Below are 12,161 nucleotides of genomic sequence, written 5' to 3'. Positions count from 1 at the left end.
GGGAGAGTAGGTCCAGTCTTATGGTCTCAGACAGCAGGCTGAGTCCTCTTCTGATTGTCTACAGTTCCAGTTTTTTTGAGGAGGGTATTGTGGGTGCCACATTTATGCCGACCATCTGGGTGTGGGTGAATCCTGGCCTCTTCCTTAACCAATAGGATAAATGTTCTTAGGTGTGACCCAACCCATGTTTGCAACACTTGCTGTGTGCCTTACAGCAAACAATCTCACATTGTCCCTCTCTGCCTTTATCCAAAATGGAAAAACCTTTCTTCCCCTATACAAGGTATATGTGCCCACGCAAGAGGTGTGGCCAGGGTCACCCTAACCAGTTCTGGTGGCAGCTCTTTCCCCAGTGGGATTGGTGCCTACCTGTCTGTGGGAACAAAAGAAGGGCCTACGCAGGCTCTCACTCCAACAGACTTGTGGAGAGATAAAATCCGACAGCTCCAGCAACCAATGTACCCATGGCCCCTGACCCCAGCTGAGGTGGGTCACTGGAGCCAACGACGTCCGCCAGCTCCTAAGAGCATGAGTCCACCCTGAGGCCACCCCTGCCCGACTCTTTGACAATGCCTGCTGCCTCAACACACCAGACCCTCTTACTGTAGGGGCTCCCGGATGAGAAAACCCAACACCTAAAGACACCCCTGCATCCGTCACCTCTGGGCACAGGAGAAGAGGACCAAAGGTGCACCCACATATCCGAGCACTCCAAGTCTACTACCTAACTGCTTATTGTCCCTGACTAGCTTCCTAGGCAGAGCCTGCAACCTGTCTTCACGAGGACCAAATTCCCATAGGAAACCTGTGGGCACTCATTGTGACCTGTTGGTGTGGTTCTGATCAGTGCCTGATACTTACATTCACTCCTTGAGATTTGCTTTGTAAGTCATAGTTAATTCTGTGTTTGATGAATATTGGTTTCCTACATAGGATACCATTGAGTGGACTCTGAAAATTGCACTGTCTATTACTGAAACTGCAAAGTATTTATGCTTAAATGTCTACTTATCTGATTGCTAAGTTCTTGGGTTTGAAACATATATAAAAAGAAATTTTATTTTTCTAAATTGGTCTTGGATTTATTCTTTGAGTGTGTGCCTCATGTGTTGCCTCTTTGAGTACAACAAATGCTTAGCACTACTCTCTGATAAGCCTAACTGCTCACCCACACTACCACAAATAGTCCTATCTACTTTTGCCTCTGCAATTCAAATTGAGGACCCACTGGGCTCTCTGCACAGTGTACTTCATTTAAGTGTGTGTGAGAGAGAGAGTGAGAAAGAGAGGAGAGAGCAAAAGAAAAAGAAAACACACACACACATCCTCACTGGTTCAGTCCCCAGACTACTTTTAGCCAAGTTAAGGCTTCACAGTGCAAACCTGGGTAAATGAGTGTTGCATGCATTAGAAGAATAGTGATGTAATCTCCCTCTACACGGACACCAGCTTTGACCTTTTACTTGTTGCGTAGAGAAAGGTTTTACAGAGGTTAGTGTTTATACATTATTGAAATGCTGAGTATAGAAGTTAAAAAGTTTTATAAACAGAATAACTATAGGCCAGATCAATTTAATCACAGCTAGCCCCTTTAATGCAAATCTGGAATAGTGATCCAACAAGCAGAGGTTTCCAGTGTACAAAGAAGGGAGGCTACTGGGGTAATACACACCGGAGCACTCAGGTCACAGCCAAAGCTTTATCATTCACCTAATCTAATTTATACATCTCCATGAAAGGCTGAAAATTGTTAATAAAATAAATTGTCTTAGAGTTCTAGGGCTAATCAGTTGAGGGTGAATCAGTTTGTAAAATTTAAGGCTGAGACTCACTGAGCAGGAGCGGAAGCAGTATACGTGGGATAAAGTATCCGTTGCTCTACGTTCTGTGTCATTCCTCTGTATGATCACAGACCTCCTCAATTACTTGAATACCCTTTTAACGTATGGCAGAAGTAATTTATACCTTATATTACATGGGTACACCATGATCCTTCTTACAAACATCCTAAACCCTTTGTGCCTTGCTATTTCATATGAAAGAGATAGTACGGTTACTGTCATGAAGAATAAAAGCAGAAATTTAGTGCAACATAAAACACACTAAATATTTTTTAGTAATTTGTTGCAAAAAAGATATTAGAATAAGTTTAATGCAGGTCAGATGTAAAAATGTAACTCAGAATGTCTAAAAGCAATGCAGAGAGATGATATATTTCCTCTAATTACTTATAGTTTGCAAAAGAAACATGTTGCCATTATTATCTCCTTATAGCTGGTCACTGTTCATTTTAAAAAAACAGGTCAAAAGAACCAAAGGCGAGTTCTTGATGTCGTTGTTGAAACTATAGCTGTAATTATACGTTGTGTCCTTCATTTCACCAGGCAGCAGAGGTTGCAGCACAGATTATTGTTCCAAAACTCACCAGTTGTGGCTCGCGCTAAGCTGAAGGGGTGGGGCGGCACGCATGGGGGTGTGGGAGAATTAAATTTAATAAAAAATAATTAAAAAAAACACTTACCTCATCTGCCGCGTGCCGCTCCTCTGTCCCTCGTCGACTGCAGGCACAGGCTCCCTGCCTGCCCTGCGGCCAATCCTGACACTGCTCAAAGCAGCGGCAGGATTGGCTGGGAGCGGCCATCCAGGGCGCTCCCTGGCAGACTGGAAGCCTGTGCAGGCTCTCTCCAGGCCAGTAGCTCTGTTGCTGGGCTGGAGAGAGCCCTGTACGCATGTGTGTTTGGCTGGCCCGAGACGGCTGGCCAAACACGCATGCGCTCTGAGGGGGAGTGCTGCACCCCCCCCCCCCCCCTCAGTGCCCGTCAACCCCGAGCCACACCCCTTTTCCCAAAAAACAATCATAAAAATAGTTTATGATCGTTTTGGGGGAAAAGATTTGCATCTGCTTCTGCTGGCAGAGGGGCAGCGATCCTCCGCCCTTATGGAGAAGCTGCCCCTGAAACTCACCTGTAATAACTTAATGCATCTAAGCAGCTATGTCAGTTTATGGCTACAGGTGACTAGAGAGGTCACAGTTCGACTGTACTAGGAAAATTAGAAACTGGCTTTTGTACATGGTTTGTCGACTCCTATGTATTATGTAAGCTGGTCAACAGAGCAATGAGAGGAGGTCACTTTATACATGTGACACCTTTTTGTTTTTGGAGTGTAATCTCTAACTTTTAGAAGGATATTGTCATTGACACCTGAAAGCTAGCTAAGCTAGCTTGTCCAGGACAAGAGAGGTTCCTGTCAAAGAAAGCATTCCAGTCAAAGAAGGCATTGAATAAACACGCATCTGACTTTGTGAGTGAGGAAGTGGAGTTGCGTGGCCTATCTGTCCATATATTAGAGTTGTCATGTATGTGAAAGTTCATCTGGTTCATGTATTGAAAAGTATAGACATGATTAATTCATGAAACACTAAGGAGCAATGGAGTGCGAGATCTAAATCCGCACCGCCTGTGTAAACAAAACTGAGGGATGTTTTTATCCAATCTAATAGTGTCCACGAGTACTGCTATTGGGCACTTGGAATACAAAGAGAACAGTACCAAAACACGCCCCTGACTCAGCCCACGATTGGACTGAAACAAGGAAGTGCCTTGGGCTGCTGTGCCGAATCTAACAGACGCTGATGGGGCACTGCCCGGTGTGATGATTGCGTCTAGGAGAACCTGTACCCCGCTTGTAGTCTGCGAGAAGAGCCACAGCTTCTGTCTTTTCACACCATCACATATAGATCTCAAATACATCCAGGCTGGCAAGAGCTGGCCCTCACCAGCCTTCATCAGTTTGCATATAATTTTAAAAAAGGTAATTAAATAGTTTTAGTTTTTGCATAATGTATGAATTTCTCGTGAGCAGCGGTTAACTATTATCATGCTCCAATATATCTAAACATAGGTAACGTGCTATCCTTCCCCTTGTTCATCTGTGTAAAATGTGCAAATGATATTTCGCGAAATTAACTGCTCAATGAACCCCACTGAGTTAGTAACCATGGTCAAACCTTCGAAGCACTTATAGGCCACTGTGCACTGCGGAATGGCAACTAGTATGTTCATTAAAACAAATAATTGAAGAATCTCCCTCCACCCATCGAAAACCACAGGTGGTAGAGTTCAGTTCAGTTCAGCTCAGCTCAGGGACTGGGTGAAGAACAATGGGATCACGGGCCAATCAGTGCTAGGAATGTGCACTCCACATGTCACGTATCTGTATTAACATAAATGACCTGGCAGTGATTCCAACCTCTTTTTAATGGTCTCGGTTAGCTTAGGCAAATCATGTAGTACACTAGACCGTCCCAAATGCTGAATTTCTTACACCGTTCCGAATTTCTTACAAAGTTCCATGATTGTACAATGAGCTTACTTATCATTATCCAGTTTGCCCCACTTGGTTCACAGTTCATGTTTCCACAATCTCGTTACCAGATATTTAGACCATGTGCTGTGTGGAGGTACTGTACTTAATATGATGTACTTGCCTGCTGTGTGCATTCTTGGCATGTGTTACGTATTTGCTATTATCCCCTTTACCCTAATTTTTCTTAAATATTTGTTAAAACTTGGACTATGAATTGAATCCCCACAGCCTCATCCACGTGCTTATGTAACCACTTGCGTCATGTTTTTTCAACCTTGCGTTTTCTTCTTTGGCCTTCACACATTTGACTTCTAATAAAGGCTGAGTGTTTTCTGTTTTATAGGACTTGCCACCAGAAGTGCATGACATCTTGGGTATGAAAAACTGTAACAGCTTAACAGCGAATTTAGAACCAAGTGAGAAAGAAAGTTTCGATGCAAGAAGTTCTCAAATTTCTGCGCACCAAGCCGCCTCAGTGCCATTAATTTCAACCAAAGAGACAAGAAGTGACACAACAGCATTTACGACTCGATTGACAAATTGACGTGTCGTGTTTCCCATAATGCTACTTTTCTTGAAGCTAGAGACAATGTGATGCAGCTGTTTGACCAGTCAATAGAATTTGGAAATTTGATAAAAGAAACGGATTGAAGATTTTGAATTTTGTAATACGTGCATAAATTATTTATCTACAGAAATGCTTTTCATTAAATCTATATAAAACATTGGGAAATGTCGTTTTTCTTTGTAGTTATTTTTTGTATTCTTTATTGTTTTCATTTTGATTTGATTTTTTAAAATCTTAGCAGCAAAGTCCAGTAAGGGAAGTTGTATGTAGTTAACACAGAATTCAACAAACCGAAAAAAAAACTCCCAATTCCAAACTGCTGCTTTCATGAAGGCTGTTTGTCTTCTGCTTTACTGTTCACCTTGCAGTACTGTTGTTCCCAATCATACACTGGGCCCCAAATTTTTAATCAGTACTGGCTGGTCTTGCCTTTATTGGTCAGAAGGTATACTAGAATTCATCCCTTCAGCTGGCTAATACCTATGTCATTATGGTGGCTGCAAAACCAAACATTTTAGATTCACCCTTAGCCTTTTTTGAAAACAGGCAGATTTTCCTTGTCTTAAATGACAGCAAATTAATTTCTTTGTTATTGTGAGTGCCATCCTCGCATGTTGGCATTGCTGCTCTGGGACGGATTTGGACGTGCAGCAAACAACTTACTTAAGTCATTGTACCTCTCTCACCAGATAAAGAAGAAAGTAAACCTTTCGAGCCGTGGGAAGGAAATCATTACTTTCTAAAACGACAACTAGCTTATTAAGTGCAAATTAGCCGATTTAAGAGGGAAGTCCCTGGTCATGACCCCACTCCAAGCATTCCTCAAGCCTTTGTGGAGACCAGCTGCTTCTATGAATAAGGGTACATTTCTCATGTTAATGTTTTTGCTCATTTGCCACCTGCAGAAACATTCTGGACTAAGCTGCCAGTAGACAAAAAAAGAAAGAAAAAAAAGTACTCTAAAAACTTCCAAAACCCTCTTCTAACAAAATAAAAAGTAAACTCCTCTGACTTCTCTATATCTGTGTGGGCTAAATCTCACTATGCTTGTTGAGCTGTATAGCCATTACTCAGGATCCCTCTACCTCTTTGGTGGATAGACAGAGTATAGAATCAGACTCTTTGGTGGTGCGACAGAGTGTAGAACCCGACAGTTACTCAGATATTCTGGCAAAACATCAGAGACTGCTGGTTCTGTGGGCGACCAGACTTGTGCATTCTAAAAAGAACCAGGTATTTCGTTCCTCACTGCTTTCGGTGGAAAAGAAGTCTGTAACTGGAAGACACATCATATTGCCCCCTTCCTCCCCAGTGAGTTCTTCAAGAAGATGAACCTATCTCCACCCCCTTGGCTTAATGTGATCAATTTGTATATACGTACTGTTAGGCCTGACCGCCTTAGGGTGTTCACCACTAACTTTTTGCTTGCCTCCCTCCACTTTTTGGATACTGTTTTTGCTGGTTTTAGGACTCTGCACACTTTACCAGTGGTAAAGTGCATATGCTCTTTCCCTTTAAACATGATGACATTGGATCATTTAATTTACTTATAACTCCCTAGTAAAGTGCACTATTATGTGTCCAGGGCCTGTAGATTAAATGCTACTAGTGGGCCTGCAGCACTGATTGTGACAACTACTTAAGTAGCCCCTTAACCATGTCTCAGGCCTGCCATTGCAAAGCCTGTTTGTTCAGTTTCACTGCCAATTCGACTTGGCATTTAAAAGTACTTGCCAAGCCTAAAACTCCCCTTTTTCTACATATAGGTCACCCCTAAAGTAGGCTCTTGGTATCCCATAGGGCAGGGTGCTGTGTAGACAAAGGGCAGGACATGTACCTCTGTAGTTTACAAGTCCTGGTAGTGTAAAACTCCTAAATTCGTTTTGCACTGCTGTGAGGCCTGCCCCTTTAATAGGCTAACAGTAGGGCTACCCTCATATACTGTTTGGGTGGTAGCTGCTGATCTGAAAGGAGTAGGGAGGTCTTAGTTAGTATGGCCAGGATGATAATACAAAATCCTGCTGACTAGTGAAGTTGGATTTAATATTACTATTTTAGAAATGCCACTTTTAGAAAGTGAGCATTTCTCTGCACTTAAATCCTTCTGTGCCTTACAATCCACGTCTGGCTAGGTTCAGTTGACAGCTCCCTTGTACATTCACTCAGACAAACCCCAAACACAGGATGCTCAGCCTCACTTGCATACATCTACATTTTGAATGGGTCTTCCTGGGCTGTGAGGGTGGAGGGCCTGACACATGTCAAAAGACAGTAGCCTGCTCTCACACCAAGGACTGCCACACCCCCTACTGGGACCCTGGCAGACAGGATTGAACTGAAAGGGGACCTTGTGCACTTCTGAGCTTCTTGAAGTCTACCCCACTTCAAAGGCACATTTGGGTATTTGGACAGGGCCTCTGACCCTACCAACTCAGACACTTCCTGGAGAAGAGAACCTGAACCAGAACCTGCAACCTGCCAAGAACTGCCTGGCTGCCCAAAGGGCTCATCTGACTGCTTTCTGCGAAGGACTGCTGCCTTGCTGCTGCTCTCTGGCTGGTCTGAGAATTGTTCTCCAAGGGCTTGGATAGAGCTTGCCTCCTGTTCCCTGAAGTCTCAGGACCAAAAGGACTTTATCTCTGCAAGAAGAACTCCTTGTTCTGCGAAAATTGATGCACAGCCTGCCAGAAGAGATGCACAGCCTGCATCGTGGTGAAAAATTCACCGCACGCCGAACCGGAACGACGCAGCCCGAATTCGCAATGAGAAGATCAGAGCAGCGCCAGCGTAGCGACCGGAAATTCGACGCACGGCTCACTGGATCGACGCACAGCCAAGCCGGAACGACGCAGCCCGACTTCCAGAGAGGAATCGACGCAGCAGTAGAAATTTCCACGCAGCGCCCACCGGATCGACGCAGCCCCTATGACTTCGTCCTGTCAGCACCAAATTTCAACGCATCGTCCCCGTGGCGTCCGAAAACCCCGCAACCCAAAGAGGATCCAAGACCAAGCGCTGGAAATCGACGCAAAGCCTTCCATGTATAAAAAATAAACAACGCATCGCCATGTGCGGCCCGAGAAATCAACGCACACCTCCCTGTTTTCCACGCATCTCCTCCTCTGTGGTTCCTTGCAGAGATTTTTCACGCAAACCAGGTACTTTGTGCTTGTAAGAGACATTTGCTGCTTTTAAGAGACTAAAGACACTTTATATCATTTCTGCAGCGATATTTTCAACATATACTTATTGCATTTTAATTGTTTTGACCTGCAATTATCCATATAAATATATATATATATATTTCTAAACACTGTGTGGTGTATTTTTGTGGTGTTCCATTGTGTTATTGCATGATTTATTGCACAAATACTTTACACATTGCCTTCCAAGTTAAGCCTGACTGCTCAGTGCCAAGCTACCAGAGGGTGGGCACAGGATAATTTGGATTGTGTGTGACTTACCTTGACTAGAGTGAGGGTCCTTGCTTGGACACGGGGTAGCCTGACTGCCAATCAAAGACCCCATTTCTAACATTGGTGATCAGTGTTGAGGATAGGACTTGTATTTGTGCAGTGACATACAATAGCTAAGTCTTCACTACCTACCCAAAGATGAAGGTCAACTTGATTTTTTATCTTTTTCTGCAATTTCGTTTTCTACCTGAAATTTTTAAACTAAAATCCTCATTCAACATGTCTCTGGCTGGGTCTCAAGCTTGAGATTAAGTTTTTGACCTAGTCATGCTGGAGACATATACTGTCAAACAGATAAAAGGGTTCTGCAGTGATATGGGAGTACCTACCCAGAAGGCCTCCAAAAAGGAGGCATTCCAAATGGTGCTGAGGTTCTGGGCAGAAGCCCATTCTGATGAGAATGTTGAGGGGGCGGGTCCAGAGGATGGCCCCTCAGAGGATTTTTTGCCATTAGTGGAGGATGTTACCACTGTAATTGTGCCCCCTGCCAACCCAGGGAGCAGTGTCTCTGATCAGGGCCTGACTGCAGAGGAAAGGAGAGTGGATAGAGAATTCCAATTGCAAATGACAAGGTTAAAAATTGAAGCTCAACCGGAGGTGAGGAGGGCAGAGGGAGAGAAGCCAAACAGGCTGAAGCTGAGAGAGCAGCCAAGCAAGCTGAAGCTGAGAGAAAAGAAACTTTTGTTGGCCCATGAACTGAGTCTCAAGGAGCTGGAGATCAAGGCAAGACAGTCTGAGTCCAGCAGTGATAGTGGCAGCATACATGCAGGAACTGTTGGGGAGAAAAAGGTTTGTATACCCAAAAGTGTGGTGCCAAGTAATGTGGTGGGAGAAGACATTGATAAGTGGTTGGCTGCCTATGAAGTTGCACTAAGGGCTCATGGGATCTCTGAGGAGGAATGGGGGGCGGCCTTGTGGTTTTATGTACCAGCAGTGGGGAGGGACACACTCCTTACACTAGATCCACATGATCAAAATGTATATGCACCCATGAAAGCCGCTTTACTGGCCAAGTTTGGGCTGACAGCTGAAAAATACCGTCAGAGGTTTAGGGCCAGCACCAAAATTTCCACACAGACTTGGGTTGACTGTTTTGATTTCTCTAATAAGGCACTGAATGGATGGGTATGGGGCAGCAAAGTAAATGATTACAAAGGATTATATGATTTGATTCTGAGAAAGCATATGCTCAGTATTTGTTTTACAGAGTTGCGCCAGCACTTACTAGACAGTAAGCTGACTGATCCCAGGAAGCTTGCTGAGTAGGCGGACCTCTGGGTTAGAACCAGAGTGTCCAGAAAGGTATCTGGGTGGGACACCCACAAAGGTTGTCAGGGTTCCCAACAGAAGAAAGAGGGGGGAGAAAAACTTAAAGATAAGGAACTTTCAAAAGGCCCCCAAAACAATTCCCAAGGAGGGGGTGGTAACCAGTCCACGTCAACATTTGTGAAGAAGCCAGGGTACTTTGATAAGAAGTTAGGGAAGTTTGTCCCCAAATGCTTAGAGTGCTACCAGCATGGACAATCTAAGGTCAACTCCTAGTGCCCAAGAGGGGGTCTGCCCACCACTGGAGGGCAGACACCTGGGTTGGCTAGTGTAGCGCTCGGGGGGGGGGGGGGAGACAGTCCCAGTTAGTTTTGGGGAGCAGATAGAGGAGTCCCTAGTATCCCTGGGAGATTAGGAAATGGTGCCAAAAGCCCACATGCCTGCCAATACTTTCAAGTATAGGCAGTGGGTCACCATTGATGGGAAAAGGGCAGAGGCTCTGCGTGACACAGGAGCCAGTATGAGTACTGTCAAGAGTAGGCTGGTGTCAACTGAGAAGATACTCCCTAATACATTCCGCCAGGTCATAGTTGCTGACAATCGCAAGAGTCACCTACCGGTGGCTCTGGTTCCCTTTGAGTGGGGGGAGGGGGTGAGGTTCTTGGGAACTCTAAATGTAGCTGTGAGTCCTGCCATGCCTGTATATTGTCTGTTATACAATGATCTTGAGCATACTGCCTAGAAAGAGGTACAGCTCAGATCCCACCTGAAGATGTTAGGTTTGCCTGAGTGGGTCTGCATGACCACAAGGTCTATAGCTGCCCGTGAAGGGAGTCAAGGGCGCCTGGAGCCTGGAACAATGGCCCAGACAGCTGCACAGAGGAAAGACAAGAGGCGCAGGAAACCCGCCTGAGATATTCCCACGGTGGTGGACGGGGCCCCAGAGGAGAAGCCGCCTGACCCAAATGGAAAGGATATTGCTAACCTGGGTAACCTGCCTGAACTTGCTGGCTGGCAAGTAGAGGGTGGGCCAACCAGGGAAGAATTCTGCAAGGTGCAGAAAGAGTGCTCCACTCTTGAGGGTCTGAGGCGACAGGCCGCAGCCCAAGCAGCATGTGAAGCCTCTGGCGATCACCATATATACTGGGAGAATGATCTCCTTTACAGTGAGCCTAAGGCTCCAGCCATTGGGGCAGCAGGTGTGCTGGTGGAGTGCAGTGGAGTGGCTTGGAACGGCATAGGGTAGAGGGGCACAGACTAGAGTTGCTATATAAGGAGTGACATTGAGTGGAGTGGCGTGCAGTGGTGTAGAGTGGTGCAGAATAGAGTGCAGAGGTGTAGAGTGCAGTGACATAGAGCAAATGGTGCAGAGTAGAGTGATATGGAGTGGTGTAGGAACGAGTGACATAGACTACAGTTTCATAGAGTGCAGTGGTGCAGAGTAGAGAAGAATGGCATAGTGCAGTAGTATAGAGTAGAGTGGTGTAGAGTGCACTGGCTTAGAGCAGAGTGGTGTAGGGAAGGGTGACATACAGAAGAGTGGTGTAGACTTCCGTGGCATGGAGTGCAGTGGTTTAGAGAGCAGTGGTGCAGAGTAGAGTGCAGTTGCGTAGAGGAGTGCAGTGCCGAGTTGAGAAGAGAGGCATAGAGTGCAGTGGCAGAGTACAGAGTAGAATGATGTACAGTTGAGTGGTGCACTGTAAAGTGGAGTGTCATAGAGTGACAGTACCCCTGTGCACTGCGTCATCTTCACCTCCTGAGGCCTCTGTGCACTATTTGCAAGAATCCTTCGTGCACAGCCTGGCCCAGGTCCCCAGCACTCTGCCCTGCGATGCTCAACTCGCTGAGTTGTCCTCCGGTGGCGTGGGACCTTCTTTTATAGTGCTGCAACAACCACAATTTACACCTTCTTTGTCCCCATGTCCTGGGTCCTCCGTGGGTGCTGCCTGGTCATCTGTGGGTAACCTCCAGTGTTTGGAGCCCCCACTGCCTCCTCAGTCCGAGTTGAGGCCCCCAGGTCCCTCCTGCATCCAGGCAGCGCCACTTTGATGCAATCTGCGACATTGCTTGAACCAAGGCTTGTTTGACGAATCCAGCACCGAAACTCGTCTGCATCCAATATCTCCACGTGGGACATCCATTGCATCATGCAGGAACCCACAGCCATCTTCCCTTGGTGCATTTCTGAAGTCTTCATCAAACCCGGGACTCTTCTTTTGCACCCTCTTCTAGGATGGCAGGAGATCCTGTCCTTCCTGGAACCTTCTCCGACTTCTGGACTTGGTCTCCTCTCTTTGCAGGTCTTCAGGTCCAGGAATCCACCATTTGTTGTTTACAGTCTTGCTTGGTTCTTGTAATAACTCTAATCACGACTTGTAGTGTGTCCTAAGGAAACTTGCAGTACTTTACTCCTACTTTGCTGGACTCTGGAGTGGGGTATTTTACTCACCTTTGTGGTTTTCCTACTCTCCTAGCGATCCTAT

The 12,161-nt window shown here is 45.7% G+C and overlaps 1 protein-coding gene across 2 annotated transcripts in view; it reads left to right on the top strand.

Moving 5' to 3' along the window:
- The window catches only part of TBC1D15 (TBC1 domain family member 15), a 439,633-nt gene extending 434,532 nt beyond the window's left edge, over positions 1 to 5,101 (top strand). For both annotated transcript variants that reach the window (XM_069229563.1, XM_069229562.1), the window contains one exon: positions 4,712 to 5,101. In XM_069229563.1, coding sequence (XP_069085664.1) covers positions 4,712 to 4,912 — 201 coding nt within the window. In that variant the 3' untranslated portion in view covers positions 4,913 to 5,101. The remainder of the gene's footprint in view (positions 1 to 4,711) is intronic.
- Positions 5,102 to 12,161: the final 7,060 nt, after the last annotated feature.

The sequence above is a fragment of the Pleurodeles waltl genome, chromosome 4_1 (assembly GCF_031143425.1).
Source record: "Pleurodeles waltl isolate 20211129_DDA chromosome 4_1, aPleWal1.hap1.20221129, whole genome shotgun sequence".
Classification (NCBI taxonomy): domain Eukaryota; kingdom Metazoa; phylum Chordata; class Amphibia; order Caudata; family Salamandridae; genus Pleurodeles; species Pleurodeles waltl.
Note: the sequence above shows the minus strand (reverse complement) of the source record. Positions and strands in the feature narration are given on the sequence as shown.